This window comes from Mirounga angustirostris, unplaced genomic scaffold (assembly GCF_029215605.1).
Source record: "Mirounga angustirostris isolate CCGP_5_RB_7025 unplaced genomic scaffold, mMirAng1.0.hap1 SCAF_6, whole genome shotgun sequence".
NCBI classification, from domain to species: domain Eukaryota; kingdom Metazoa; phylum Chordata; class Mammalia; order Carnivora; family Phocidae; genus Mirounga; species Mirounga angustirostris.
The window spans coordinates 15,466,464-15,481,665 of NW_026991714.1; the positions used below are offsets into that span (position 1 = coordinate 15,466,464).

At 37.0% G+C, this 15,202-nt stretch overlaps 1 protein-coding gene across 1 annotated transcript in view; it reads left to right on the forward strand.

Moving 5' to 3' along the window:
• Positions 1-15,202, forward strand: part of USH2A (usherin) — a 701,438-nt gene that overhangs the window by 154,416 nt on the left and 531,820 nt on the right. The window contains exon 13 of the mRNA XM_045876094.2: positions 4,256-4,439. Within this exon, the coding sequence (XP_045732050.2) occupies positions 4,256-4,439 (184 nt within the window). The remainder of the gene's footprint in view (positions 1-4,255; positions 4,440-15,202) is intronic.

Consider the following 15,202-nt stretch of genomic DNA (forward strand, 5'->3'; position numbering starts at 1 on the left):
GAACAGGAAACATAGTTTTAGGCTGATATTTTCTTTCTGAAGTTCTTTCCATCTGCCAATAAGGCAAAGATTACATTTTATTTTTATTTTTATTTTATTTTTATTTTTATTTATTTTTATTTTATTTTTATTTTAAAGATTCTATTTATTTATTTGACACAGAGAGAGCACACACAAGCAGGGGGAGCTGCAGAGGGCGAGGGAGAAGCAGACTCCCTGTTGAGCAGGGAGCCGGACAGACGAAGAGCTCTATTCTAGGACTCTGGGGTCATGACCTGAGCCGAAGGCAGACGTTTAACTGACTGAGCCACTCAGGCGCCCCCAAAGATTGCATTTTAAATATATTTTTCCTGATTCATATACAGTCCCTGCTATCCTTCCTGATAGGCTAGGCTTTTTGTCTTTACTATGTTCCTTTAAAGTGTTAAAGAGATCATCTCATATTTTAAGGGGTAACAGATATCCAACTGGTCAGGCAGCCAGCCACCTACCCATCTAGCTATCTACCCATTTCATTCACATATCCATTTTTTTCAGTAAACATCAATTGAATACATTACTGTGTACCAGGAGCTATGCTGGTGTAAGATATGTAATCATAAATGTATTAAGGCATTTGCTTTAGTAGGAGAAATGGACCTAAACGTAAATATAACACAGTGTGACAAGGGCAATATTAGAAATGTCCAATATGAGAAGTAGTAAAGTGAAGGAACTGATTCATTCTTGAAGGATGGGGGGATCTGGAAAACTTAGTTGAGAACGTGACTTCTGACCTGAGTTTTTAAAGTAAACAGGAGTTGGTAAAGTAATCAAGGAGAGTATAGCAGCAGTCCAGGAAGGAGGAATAGGAGCAGAGGTTTTAAAACATATCTAAACTAATTGAAAAGAGTTTTTAAAAACTTTTAAATAAGAAAAATTATATCTTATGATGAGTAATATTAATATTTATGTGATTATTGACATTTGGTCAACTCTATGAATAATAATTTTAGCATTTTTATAAAAAATTACCAAAATGGAAGAAAATTATTATTGTTTTAATTTGAAAATTAGCATCACTTACTATATTTCATTCTGAAAATATTAATTTTCAAAATCATTACTAGAAGAATCTTGTTGCTTGGTATTGGTGAGCCACAAATTTCTCCCTAGACTCTTCTCTTAGTATTATGTCCATTCTCTGGCTTAGTGTGAGAATCATTTCTTCTAAATGGCTTGTAATTTGTGCTTAGCCTCAGCTCTGCCCTCCTTTTCTGAATAAGGCCTAGGGGTTAAACTTGTTTTCTTTCTCCCATTTCAAGACGTTGGCCAAGCCTGGATGTTCATGGTTCTCAGGAGGGACATTGCTAGGAAACGGGCTCTTCTTTTATGCCCAGGACAGTGCTGTGCTGTGCTGTGCAAATAGCAACTATAGGAGATAATACCAACTGCCTTGCTAATAACTTTGAACTGCAAGGATTCTGCAAGTCTTCTCCTGGATAAAGCAACACTAGTTTATAATATGGGTGACTTTTTGCTTGAACTGCAAAAACACGTTGTTTTCCCCATTAGACTTGCCTTGTTTGGGACCAGGAGCTTGCTGAAATAAAACTGGGGAAAATAACAAACTTTAGTGAGCCAATCAGTGTTATATATGTGCGAACTCTCAGCTCTACGTAATGTAAGATAATAGCATTGTCTTAATGACCATGCTTCAGAATGTGGTACAAAATCATTCATGGAGAGAAATATCAAAAAGATCCGTTAAAATGTTATGGACCTGAAGATGTGGAACATGAAGTGGAGCTAATGGAAGGAGATCAGAAATGTATTGAGTGAAAGAAAATTAAGGTCAGTTATCCTTAAGCCGCACTCTGGAGTTGAAGTTTAAGGAGGAGGGAAGGGAAAATGTTGTTTTCTATAGTTGGAAGTCATAAAAGGAGAGGTAATGGTCTAGAATTAGGCACATTCAGGTAAGGCAAGAAGTAATCACTGAGCAGGAAGGTACCTGAGTCATCCTAATTAGAACTGCTTAAAAATAGGACAACTAAAATACTGGTGGGATTAACCTTTATAATTATGCTCCAGAGAGGAGGGGAATTAACCCCAAGACAAGTTCCAGTGCAGGCTTTTCCTTGAAGACCTACCTCCAGGTTGCAGCCTCCCTGTTTTTTTGTTTTTGTTTTTGTTTTTTCATTTTTGTTCTTCTCTGCTTATATCTCTGATTTTTCTATGGCATTTTTTATTTTCTGAAACTTGGGCAACCCAATTGTCTGTACCAAAATATACTCCCCCTTGTCTTTACAGATTTACTAATAAATCATTTCTTGTAAAAATCATCTGTAATTGTTCTAGAATTCTCTGTGGCTTGAAGCTATTGCAATAAGTCCAAATTAATTCTACTTCTAAGTATCTGTGCTAATGGGTAATTTATCCAAATTGGAGAGTTGTTAGTATATTTATGATGCCATCATCAGGAATTTAAGGACCTAGGTACCTTCACAGGAAGAAAAATACATAGAATTGCAGCCACAGTGGTCTTGAATTCAAAATAAAAGCCTTTGAAATGTGCAACTTTGGTTGTATGGTGAATCAGGTATGAGAATATATATTAATTTGCATACCTGTATTTCTGGAAACACATATAAGGCAAATTGCTATCAATGGATGCAAAGAAGCTAAGGGCATAATCTAGTTGTCAGTTACTCTAAAAAATGGCAAGATCAGTCAGTTCTTTCCAACAGGTTGGAATGGCACTGATTTTGAGTTTCTTCCTTTTCTTTGAGCAGAATCTTTTTCTGTTTGACTATTTCTGTAACTTTCTAAGAGAGAATATGCTGGGCCAAAGAGAAGAAAAACAAATTGTTGATGGCTATGAAAGAATGGCTTGTTTTCAACCAGAGACTCAAATGAGATTTATAATATATTCCAATTACTTTTTGTTTCTCCCTATAGCATAGTAATACACAGTGGATTCACTTTGTGTTCATATTCTTTCACTCTTTCAATATTAGTGATACATACCTACATTAGTGATCATGACAATTGTACAGATCATTTTCATTTGTCAGAACTTTATTCATTAGAATCTTTCTGCATTCCCTCTTCCCTGTGTTTCAGTAAAATTCCTTGTAACATTATGTATGTGCTATGTGTGTATATATGTGTAGGATGTGTATGCATAAACACACATACCACACAACACCGAGAACCATTTCTCCCCCATACACCTGCTCCATCATTCTAATTTCTTTTTTTTTTTTAAAGATTTTATTTATTTATTTGAGACAGAGAGAATGAGAGAGAGCACATGAGAGGGGGGAGGGTCAGAGGGAGAAGCAGGCTCCCTGCCAAGCAGGGAGCCCGATGTGGGACTCGATCCAGGGACTCCAGGATCATGACCTGAGCCGAAGGCAGTCGCTTAACCAACTGAGCCACCCAGGTGCCCTCCATCATTCTAATTTCTAATGTCTTTCTAATTTTATAGCTGTTGGTTATATGAAATTTTAAGCAACTTGAAAATATTTTTGAATCATATTTCTATTTCTTTTGCTATAAGAAACAAATATAGGTTTTATAATTCACCCAAATTCTGTGGGTTTTTAAATATAATACTTATAGAAATCAATGCCTACTTATAATTTGGTACATTTGTGTGAATTCATCAGATGTTTAAGGAGTGCCTACTTTATGACAAGCACTGTACTGGGTGCTGGGGAGACAGTGGTGAATTCATCAGACAAGGTTCCTGCCTTCATGGAGGTTACAATCTGGTGACAATGAGATTAATTAACCTTCCTAACCTTCAGTGTTCTCATATATAAAGTGAAAATAATAATAATAATACCTGAATTATTAGCATTGCTGTGAAGAGTGAGATAATGAATAAAAGGCTCTTACCATTGCCTCTGTTCCATAGTGTAAACTATAATAAACTTGGTGGTGACTGTGACTAGGGAGAGGGCAGTGGGAATGGAGAGTAGAAAGTTTAAAATTCTTAGAAAACAGTATACATAGGACTCAGTGATTAGCTAGATGTAGGGGTGGAGGGTTGTGAAGGACTCAAGGGTTGCCAGTTTTAGCAAACTACAGAATGCTCAGTTAAATTTAAATTTTTGATAATCATAAATTTTTAATATAAGCCACCTTTGTATTGGGCATTGGAAAGTGCCATGATAGCGTTCCGGTTTTGGGTGTAATCAAAACACTATCTTTTAAAGAAAAGCCTGGATGGGAAGTAATAACTAAACACTTTTCATTTCTTTATTTCCAGGTTTTTATATTTCTCCAGGCAATGCCACTGGCTGCCTGCCATGTTCATGCCATGTAACAGGTGCAGTTCATCACATCTGTAATAGCCTAACTGGTCAGTGCATTTGCCAAGACGTTTCCATTGCTGGACAGAGGTGTGACCATTGTAGAGACCTTTACTTTGGATTTGATCCTCAGACTGGAAGGTAAATATTTTTAATAATATTTAAATATTTGTATCGAATTACATTTGTTAATTACTTTATATCATAACAATGATTTTTTGGTCAGTGTTTTATGTAAAAAGCAATATTTTTTGTCCTCCCTAGTTTGTTGATATATTTTTGACTCTTTGATGTCTGCATTTGTTAAACATAATAGTAATCTTTGAATATTTCCTAGAGTTCCAATGTATAGGTTGCTGAATGTTGATAGATGTCCCTAGTATTAAGGTCTGCAAATATTTAACTAGATAAAATCCTTTTCCCTCAAAGAACTTAGAATTTGGTTGGAGAAAGACAGGTAAAGATATATCCGTAAAAGTAAATGTGTGCACATGTACATACACACACACACACACACACACACACCATAAGGTCTGGGATATACAGCGTATGTATATAGAACCTTTATTCTACATGGTCTCTGAATTTATTGCTTATTTATTTGTTTACTGCATCCATTTATGTTGTCCTTGCCTTTCTAATTTACATTTAAAGACCAGTTGGGAAAAAAAAGAGGAAAATAAAACAGAAAAAAAATAAAGACCAGCAGATTAAAACATATTTTTGTATAAGTGACATGATTTTTTCCCTAGTGTGTAAAGTACATTTTTTAAAATAAATTACCCACTTTTCAAAGTTATACATCTTTAATGTTCTACTTATTGTTCTCTGAATATCTGTGGACATTTATTTTCATGCATGTGTGCTCATTGTATTTTTGAAAATGTGCTGGAATGCTAATTCCATGTGTGTTTTTGGGTCTGGTCAGATTATAAGTTTGTCTAGGGTTGGGACTGTATCCATGAATTCTTTGGCATTCCTATCCGCAAGCAATAGTATTATGTTCTGTGCACACCAATCAAAGCTGTTTCTCAATATGCGTGTGTGTGTTTATAAATATAATTGCTAATTAGTCAAGGGTTTGAGATTATCTGGGCTCTTTTCAACTCATTGTCCCCTGCTGCCTGCCTTTTGGCTGTTGCACTCTTCATTAACACCTGGATTAGAGTGTGGACAGGGTGACAGGGTAAATTATTGAAAAAGAACTCAAAACTAGTGTATTTGGCTTTCTACTAAAATCTAATGTGATTTAAAACCTTTCACATGATATTTAAAATATGTATCAAAACAATTATTGTTCTTATTACATATCTTTTTGTTTTTTAATCCATGCTGTTCTGCTTCTGTTACCATTGGAAGGAATATCATCTTGGTGGTCTGAGAGTATTACTACTCCTTTCTGCAGATAATAAATCACTCTGAATGAGTATAGAAAACACATGGTAGAGTAAATGTTAAATAAAAAGTATTGCCAGGATTTTGATAGTAAAATTGGGGTCAGTTATTGTACATATTATCTCTTCTATGTACTTTTTATTGAAAGACCATCTAACAAATTCCCCAGTTGGAATTCTTACGTTGGTTTGTTTCACTCCTGGCCACCTCTATCTTTAGGTTTCTTAAATTTTCCATAGTCTTTCTGACAACATTTAATTACCAGAGAAAAATATTCCCCCAATCTACTCTCCTCCTTGGAATACTCATCCCCATCTATGGCGTTTTGTTCCAGTCTCTTACCCATTTCCTTTCTACTGATCCCCCTCGTTATTCTTCCCAGTGTTACCACTAAAACCCTTTATTAATGGCCAGAAGATTTCTAATGGTCTCAGCTTTTTCACTTAACTTTATTTAAGTGAATCCGATTCCTTCATTACACTACTCATCTGCTCTACAAAGTTCTTAGATTCAGGCTGACCTTTACCTTATTCTGCTTTCCTCTAGTTTATCTACCCAACCCAGTCCCCACCCGAGTCAAATTCAGGACCAAGAATTACTTACAGAATAGTGTTCTATCACCTCTCACTCTGCAGTAGGACTTGCTAACACTTGGGATTAGACTCCCTGTATTAAAAGCTGGGTTTAAATGTTAACCTAAATTGATGAGAAATGGGGAGAGCCAAAAAAAAAAAAGGTATAAACTACATTATTAGAATAAGGTGCTGAAGTGAAAATCAAGAAGCAGAGCTCAGTAAAATAAAAAAGGATGAATGCAGGTTGGAGTCTAGGAGAGAGCCAGAGTGTGAAAAGCCAGGTAGATTCTAAAGAGCAAAAGATCCAGGGTAAGTATGGGTTCAAAGCAAAGATTCATGACAAATTTATATAAATATAATTGTATATCTTTACATATTAGCTGACTCCTAATTACATCGAGTCAGATTAGGAACTACCTTTTAAAAATCACAAATTGTCCTCTGACATGATACCACTTTTCTTCCATCCTCATTGTACTTATCTTCAGATTTCCAAGTTTCCATTCACTGAGAACTTTATCAGAGGGATGGTCTTTTTCCCCCTCACCTCTCATACGTTTAATTCCCATTCCAGCAACCAATTTTCATGAACATAACCAGGGTTTTTTTGATCATGGAACTTCTCTTCTTCTCAAATCTTCCTAATCCCTGAAATGCTACTCTGTGAACACATCACATCTTTCCAATCTTGTCTCCAAATTCCCTCATAAATGGCTCCCAACTTTTCTCAAACCCCTCATCTTTTAACCCTACCTAATGCTCTTGATCAACCCCATTCCTAACTTTCTCATCTTCTACTCCTAGTCTGGAGCAAAACCACCTTAATCCTGACTCTCTTGAGTAATCTGAGTGCTATTAAAACTTCTCCCTTCTGCTGTACTGTGGGTCAGCTCCAGGGATGATGACCCTGCTCCTGCCCTGAACCTGGGAGGGCTTGAAGACATGTGTCTGTGCTGATTGGAAATACTGCCATGCATTTACTTCTCATTCCCTTGCTTTCTCTCCACCTTTAAACTATTGCCAGTTTCTTCAAGTCCTTGTCCTTGCAGCTAATCTTGTCCCCTGCTTCATAGACTAAACAGAACCAGACATAAGTATCTCCAGATTATCCTCTCTCCAGCTCCAATTTGTCTATATTGTCACACGTTCCCAATTTTAAATCTAGTCTTAGAAGAAAACAACATATAATTTGTAATGACATATTGCCTGTTCTGGATGTGTCCCCTCCTGTTTTTCTCCCTTTGCTCCCCTCTCTGTGTCCCCTTCACATCTCCTTCTTCCTCTGAACTTTGTTGCATCAAATCCTCCCCTTATTTTAACTTAAATCTTTCCCCACTGGCTATATCATAACTCTCTACAAATATGATCTTCATCCCCATCTTAAAGCCTCTTCTTTTGCCTCTGCCCTGCCCTGTGAACCCTGGAAGTTGAGTCTACTCTCTCACTACTCAATCTTACTTACTAATATTTACAAAGAGTAGTCTTTTTTTTTTTTTTCTGCATTTTCCTTCTCATGAATTCCTCAGTCACCATATTTAGTGAAAGCGTTAGCAGAACTTACAAAGTATGGGCAGCCAAGAACTAGTTAGATGACTCTTAAAACACTCATCCAAATCAAAGAAAGGAAGATAGCCAGAAAAAGTACATAAAAATGGGTTAAGGAAAAGATAAGCTTAGAGAGAGGGGTTTCACTGGAGGGAGAAAGCAGGGGTCAGTGGTGCCTCTCAGTGAGAGGGTCTTACTAGATGCCTTGCAAGGTGATATGTGTCTCCTGAAGTTGAGGAGACCAGTGGACTGATATATTTCTTAGACCTGGAAAATCTATACAAGGAGAGACCATCTGTCAGGGCAGTGAAAGAGAGTGCTTTGATGATTTTATACTCCCAGAGTTTTTCAGGCAAAGGAAAGAGTGTTTTGTCATGACTAGATAAGGTCTACAAGGAAGAGGGACAACATAGGGTTGGTTATCTTAGCACTTCTACAAAGGGCCACCCGGAAGGTTAAAGAGGCCCAAATAGAGAAGAAGATGAGATTCTGGTGAACTACAAAATTAGTTAGCAACCAGTTGGAATAGAGATACATCTGATTTCTCTAAAATTATAGGTGAGAGATACCTAGTAGAGGGAGAGAGATCAATGAAGAAATCACAAAAGTAACACCTCCGGTGAAGAGTCAGTTTTGTACACTGTGGGACCAGAGAAAGCAGCCTGCTTTGGGTTTTGCTGGGAGCTCCTGCCCCTCCTATGGCCCATGCATGAGAGAAGAGGAGAGTAATAAAAAGAGCAGTAATAAAACTCTACCTTCTCTGGTTGTAGACTTGCTGCTTTCATCATGGCCTAGCTAGAAAAAAGAGGAGAAGTCTATTCTTTAAAATATCTATTCTTTGAATAGATTGGAGTATTGACTAATATACTGGACTACACATTTTATTGTCTGAATTTAGCCCATTTTTTTCCTGCAGCTTTATTTAGGTATAATTGACAAATATATGTATATTCAAAAGATCAGGGAAAGATGAGAGTAAAATTGATTTATGATTGCTTCTTATGACTTTTGGTTTTTCAATGTATCAATTATTTTATTGTCCTCCCTATTACTTAAAATTAGCTCTTTCTTTGGCTTCCAAGATCCTATCTCTCTGATTTGTCTTCTCTTTTCTTGGTTATTCCTCTTTAATCTGCCCCTTCAATTTACATATCTTTGTTTATGATTTTAGCCACTATATGATGTTAATGACTCCCCAATATATCATCATCTATTCAGATCTCTGCCATGAGCTCTAGGCCTATAGTTACCTATCTCTTTGAGGTTTAAATTTGCATGTCTCTCATTCTTAACATAGCCAACACAGAACTAATTCTTCTTTATATTACTTTCCTCATTTCCTCCCAAAATGAAAATAAAAGTCTCAAGACATCTCATGGCATCATCTTCTTGTTGAAGGGATATAAATCTTTAAATTTAAGTCACACCACCCATATGTGAGTGGGGCTCAGGATCCTCTCATATTGGACAGGATTGGCTCTGATACTGAGCATAGGTTGCCACTAGAAAGAGCTATTGGAAGTAAGAGCTACCATATATAATGTAGCTTCTCTGAAATGAATAGAAAGAATAAAGCTTCCCATGACCATTTGAGGGAAATCAGCAGGATTTGTCCTCTGCTAAAATCAGTCATATGGAATGCCTGTGCTTTGAGTTGACCCTTTTATTCCACTGATGAGTTCGACTGTCTCTTTTCACTTTAACGTTGATAATCATTAGAGAAGAAATCCGCTGGCCCAGAAGGTCATAGAGAAAGATATTTCAAAATGTGACAATGAGAACTGCTTAAGTTTACACTTTTGTTCATCACTGAGAAGAGATAAAAATGGATTTTATTCTTTTTATGTTTTCCATTCCTTTCCTGAATGATATTGAAATCTCTTTGTTGACTTCTGGTTGTTATTGTGTATATATACTAACACTGACTATTTTGAAAATGTGCACAAAGATGACTAAAATATATGGGATTCCATTTAGTAGAAGGAATTTTGTTTCTTGAAGGAAAACTTCACTTATAGTCAAAATATATACAGACATACTGCATAGGAAAATAACTATTGATGCCCTGATGACGAATTTTTTTTAGAAAAGAAAGAAAGTCAACTAAAATGAATCAAATCTATTTTGAACTAGGTACTGTGGTAGGTACTTTCAAATATACATTTTTTTTCACCAATTTCCAAAATTCTACAGCAGATTGTCAGTACTTTATTGTTAAACAATGAGAAGATGCACATATCATTGTATCTCTTTATTCACTTAGAAAATAAATTAACTTTCTCATCTGCTTTTTCCATTTATATGTTCAGGGGACATTATTTAACCCTCCATGAAGTTTACACATTATACCAGCTCTTCTTCGTGTTCTTTTTATTGTACACAGTTATATTTCCTATATTTTTCTCTTGGCTTATTTTCTAGACTTTTCGTATATTCCCAAAGGCAAAATAAATAAAATAGGCCCTCACCCTAAACTACAGAAACAACAGCAAAAATCCACCAAACACAACAGTAACAGGCTGGAAAATCATTTGCCTGTTTTCACCCAGGTGGTTCATTCTTCAAAAGTTACCTATCACAAAAAGGGGGCATGTATTTTAAAAAGCTGACCCAAGTGCAAAAATCACTGTGTTTACCTCTGACATATAAAGCAAACATGATTTAATCAGTATTGAAAACAATGAAGCAAAAAAAGTCTGCCCACTGAAAAATCAATAAAGGAAAAAAAAAGTATATCATATTTGTCTAAACCAAAAACAATGAGACAAAAATGGCCCACATTCAGTTCATCTCAGTTGGTAGTTGAGACCCATATTTGACACACTGTACACTCTAGTACTGTCCTCAACCTGACCTGTAAGTATGATTCCTCCTTCCCATGGCCAGACTTGCTCTAGCTCATCTGGTGTAGCACTGTTTCTCTTATGTACCACCCACACATCACAGTCCCCCCAAATTTCTCCTCTAATGACTTCTTCTCTCTCTATTCATTAGTTGTATTTTGTCTTTTTGAGCCTCAAGGAGCTAGGAGCTGGAAGTATCACTACTGGTCTCTTATTAGCGGACACACACCAAACTGTAATTTTTCTCAGATAGTAGGAGATTGGGATCTGAAGAAGAATCTGAAGGCTCAGAGTCCTAAAACATACGATAAAGTAAAATTCTTCCATGACCACATTATTTTTGGTTTTGCTGCAAACATTCTCCATTTGAACACTGAATTATAGATCTGGTATGTTAATCTTTTCACATGTGTATTTCCAATTGATCTCAATTGGTCTTTCTTTGAAAACCAGATCAATGACTTCAAATGAAAGCAGATAATTTACTTGTCAACTTATGTCCATTCGTGGTGTGGGAATATTGGGGAATGTGCCTCACAGATTTGTGCTCCACAATGACTCTTTGTTAGACAGCTGGCTCTTATCCAGGGTGATGAAAGTAAAAGGGCTATATACCTCTCATCATCTAGTGATCTAGCCATACCACAAACTAGTGGCAGAGTTCCCAGAAAGAGAGCAGAACCCTTGAGGCCTACACTTGAGACTGTCACATTGTTACATTTGCCTTATTCTATTGGCCAAAGTGAGTCACAGACCAGCCCTTATTCAGGAATGGGGAAATAGATTCTACTTTTGGATGATGGAATTTAGTTGGTTTAAAGGGCCTACATAAAGAGAGGGGTGAAGAATTGTGATCATTTTTACAATCCCCCATGACCACTAAACAGTATATTCTTCTTTCATATAGATTTTGTATGATTCTCTAAGAAATGTCCATTTTTATAAATTAGCATTTATTCAATGTGATGTAATAAGTATAACACAGTGTTGGGTATCAGGATATCTAGGTTCCAGTTATGGCTTCTCCACTTGACCAGGCATATTAGTTTCCTATTACTACTGTAATAAATTACTACAAATTTAGTAGCTTAAAACAACATGAATCTATTCTCTCACAGTTCTGGAGGTCAAAAGTCCTAAAGTAATTTTATAGGGCTCAAGGGATCAGCAGGCCTATGTTTCTTTTGGATACTCTAGGAAAAAATCCATTTCCTTGCTTTTGCCAATTTGAGAGGCCACCTACTTCCTTAGCTCATGGCTCCTTCCTTCATGTTCAAAACCAGCAGAGTAATGTTTTCTCTCTTTTCTGACCTCTCCCTCTGTTCTTCCAACTTTTCACTCTAACTCTCACCTTCCTGCTTCTTCCTATCATTTTGTGACTACATTGGACACTTTTGGATAATCCAGGATAATTTCTCCATCTCAAAATTCTTAATCCCATCTGCAAGTTACTTTTACCAAATAAGGTGTAACATATTCACAAGTTCCAGATATTAGGACTTGGAGATTGTTGAGAGGTCATAATTCAACCTACTGTGCCAGAGTTCAGCAAACCATGGCCTGCAGGCCAGATCTGACCTGCCATCTCTTTGTGCAAATAAAGTTTATTAGAACACAACATATTCATTCTTTATATATTATCTATGACTGCATTCATACTACTACTGCAGCGGAGATCTAATGGCCCACAAAGCCTAAAATATTTACTATCTGTTCCTTTATAGATAAAGATTGCTGACCCAATAACCAGATTCACTGTCACCTTGGGCAAGTTACTTATTTCCACTAAGAATCATAAAATCAGCTTTTTAGACTTGGAAAGAACGTTAATTTTGGTTAAACTCTGCCCTATACATTTCTCTGCATAAATCACCTTTTCAGAATAACTAGTCACTCAGTTTCTGCTTGAAAATACGGAACTAAAAAGAACCTCTCTGTCTCATGGAGTAACTTGTGTTTGTTTCAGACAACTAATTCTGAGAAAGATCATTTCATTCCTGTGCCTAGTTTTATTTCTGCCTTCTGAGACCATAGTGAATAAGTGTAATCTCTCTTCTACCTTAAAACACTAAGAATTTGAACCTGTTATCATGCCTTGAAGTTATTATATTACTATAATGTGGAGGTTAAGGAAAGTGACATGAGGGTTTCTTCTAGATGTAAACATATGTGATATTGTTAATATTGTGAATCTGCTGAGATTTTATTTCTTTTAAATATTTGGTTTTGGTGACCAATATGTAGGATTAGGTGGAGTGTCAATAAAGGGGAAAGTGGTAGGGATTGCAGGTGCAGAATCTCGCTAAGTAACCTCTTCTCTAAATGACAGGAATACCACCTCCCTGGACTCAGATGTCATAGTTGCCTGGATGCAAGAGATTGCCCAGATTTAGTCCTGATGAATCCCTTTATTTGTGCCTGGGAAGGCTTCACTACAGAGGGTGGACTGGGTACCATTAACTCCTCCCTTCTAGATGAGATGATACCATTCTCACTTCTTCTCCAATAAGCCATGTGTATGGCTTTCAGTTCACATAAGGAGGATCTCTAAGCCCCAAATCCCTCTCCTATAATTCTGATTCCGGTTCCAAGAGAATCCAATGCTATTCATAGGCTGTGATGAAAGGAAACCTAAGAACCTCAGTGAGACACACTTCTATTGCAGAGAGGAAATATAATCTTAACCAGGGAAAACCAAAATCATCTTAAGAGCACTCTAGCACTTACAAGATCCTGAACAAGACGACTGAACTGAGAACTCTTCTGGCCTTGGGGTGTCATAGCAGAGGCCAATCTTGAAGAAAGCTGTCCCTTCCCTGGGGGACAGGTTAGCTAGGGGAAGAGCTAAGCTGATCAAAAAGGGCTCAAAAGAGCTAAATTGTCCTCAGAGCTACATGTCACATTTGATTTATCTGTGATGTTCTATTCTGAGTCTAAAGCTTTCCTAGTGCTTTATTCATTCATTCATCCATTCAACAATATTTATTGAACCTTTACTGTGTGCTAGGCTTTGTGCTGAGGACGGATGGAAGAAAACTCTTGGTCCAATTTCTCCAGTTCACTTTAAAGCCTCTTTCTGTTTTAGTCATTAATAATCATTAATAATCCTTTTCTAAATTCCCTCAGCAATTTGAGATTTCTTCCTCTTTCATTCTTTATGTTGAATGGTGTCCCCATCATCTACCTATCAGCAAATTAGAAAACTGGTAATAACTCCATGCCCTTCTTTGCTTCTCTTCTCAATTCGTCTACCTCATCCTACTGATTTTACTTACTCAACGTAAGTAAAACTATCCCTCTCCTTTCCATTGTTCCTTACCATTATCACCATTGTACCTAATCTAGCAATATCTTGCCTCTGCTTACCTTTCCCATTTAACCTTGTCTGTTACCCCTCCCTATTCTGAATTTATATCCAAAAATTTTGAATTGCTTATAATCTCATACCCTCTCCTGATGTTTCTTATCTCTCTCTATTCTCCCTCTCTGACTTGCTGGGCATATTCCTTTTTAATATTCCTTTTAATAACTTGAGAATCCTCAAGCCGACTCCCCACTGAGCACAGAGCCCAATATGGGGCTCAATCCCAAGACCCTGAGACCATGACCTGAGCCAAAATCAAGAATTGGATACCTAACCGAATGAGCCAGGTGCCCCCAAGATTCCTTCTTCTATTTTTTTAAGATTTTATTTATTTATTTGAGAGAGAGAGAGCGAGCACAAGTCCAGGGAGGAAGAGGGACAGGCAGACCCGCGCTGAGTGCAGAGCCCGACAAAGGGCTCAGTCCAGGACCCTGAGATCATGACCTGAGCCGAAATCAAGAATCGGATGCTTAACTGACTGAGCCATGCAGGTGACCCCCAAGATTCCTTCTTAATACTCTTTCAGCTGTCCCATTCCCTGCCACCATGTAGTTTTCCTTGTCTGTGCCCACAGAGAGTCTGCATACATCTTTATTATGCTGTATTTTATATTTTTCACTACACTACGAGCTCCTTGAAGACAGGGACAACTCTATCTTATTCTTTTTTATGTTCTCAGTGTCTCTTCTGGTCCTGGAACATAACTGGACCTCAATGAATATTATTTATGTCAGTCGATATGTTTAAATAAATTTGATGGTACCCATGAATTGAGGCCCCCGATAGAAGAGAGGTGTTGAAAGAGAAATGTCAATAAAGTGATCTATATCCTGGAATACATCCCTAGACCTCCTGCAGTAGCTCTCCCTCAGATGATAAAGCTTCTGACAATGAAATGCATCACTGAAACACACTCCTTCATTAATAGTGATGTTTTGCAGTAATAATAAGCAGGATAGCTCTTCTCTTACTATTTGCACAACTGGACTAAGTTCCATGGAAAGGAAAATATATGAGATTTGTGATTAAAGAGACAGAAGCCTATTAACTTCTTTCCCATTGTACTCAGTAAACACTGAGTTACTGAAGGGCCCAAACAGAACTAGAATAGCAGAGTGCTGGCAGAGATTAGGGATGCTTTACTCCTGTTTTGTTTACCATAATGAACTGGTCAATAAACAT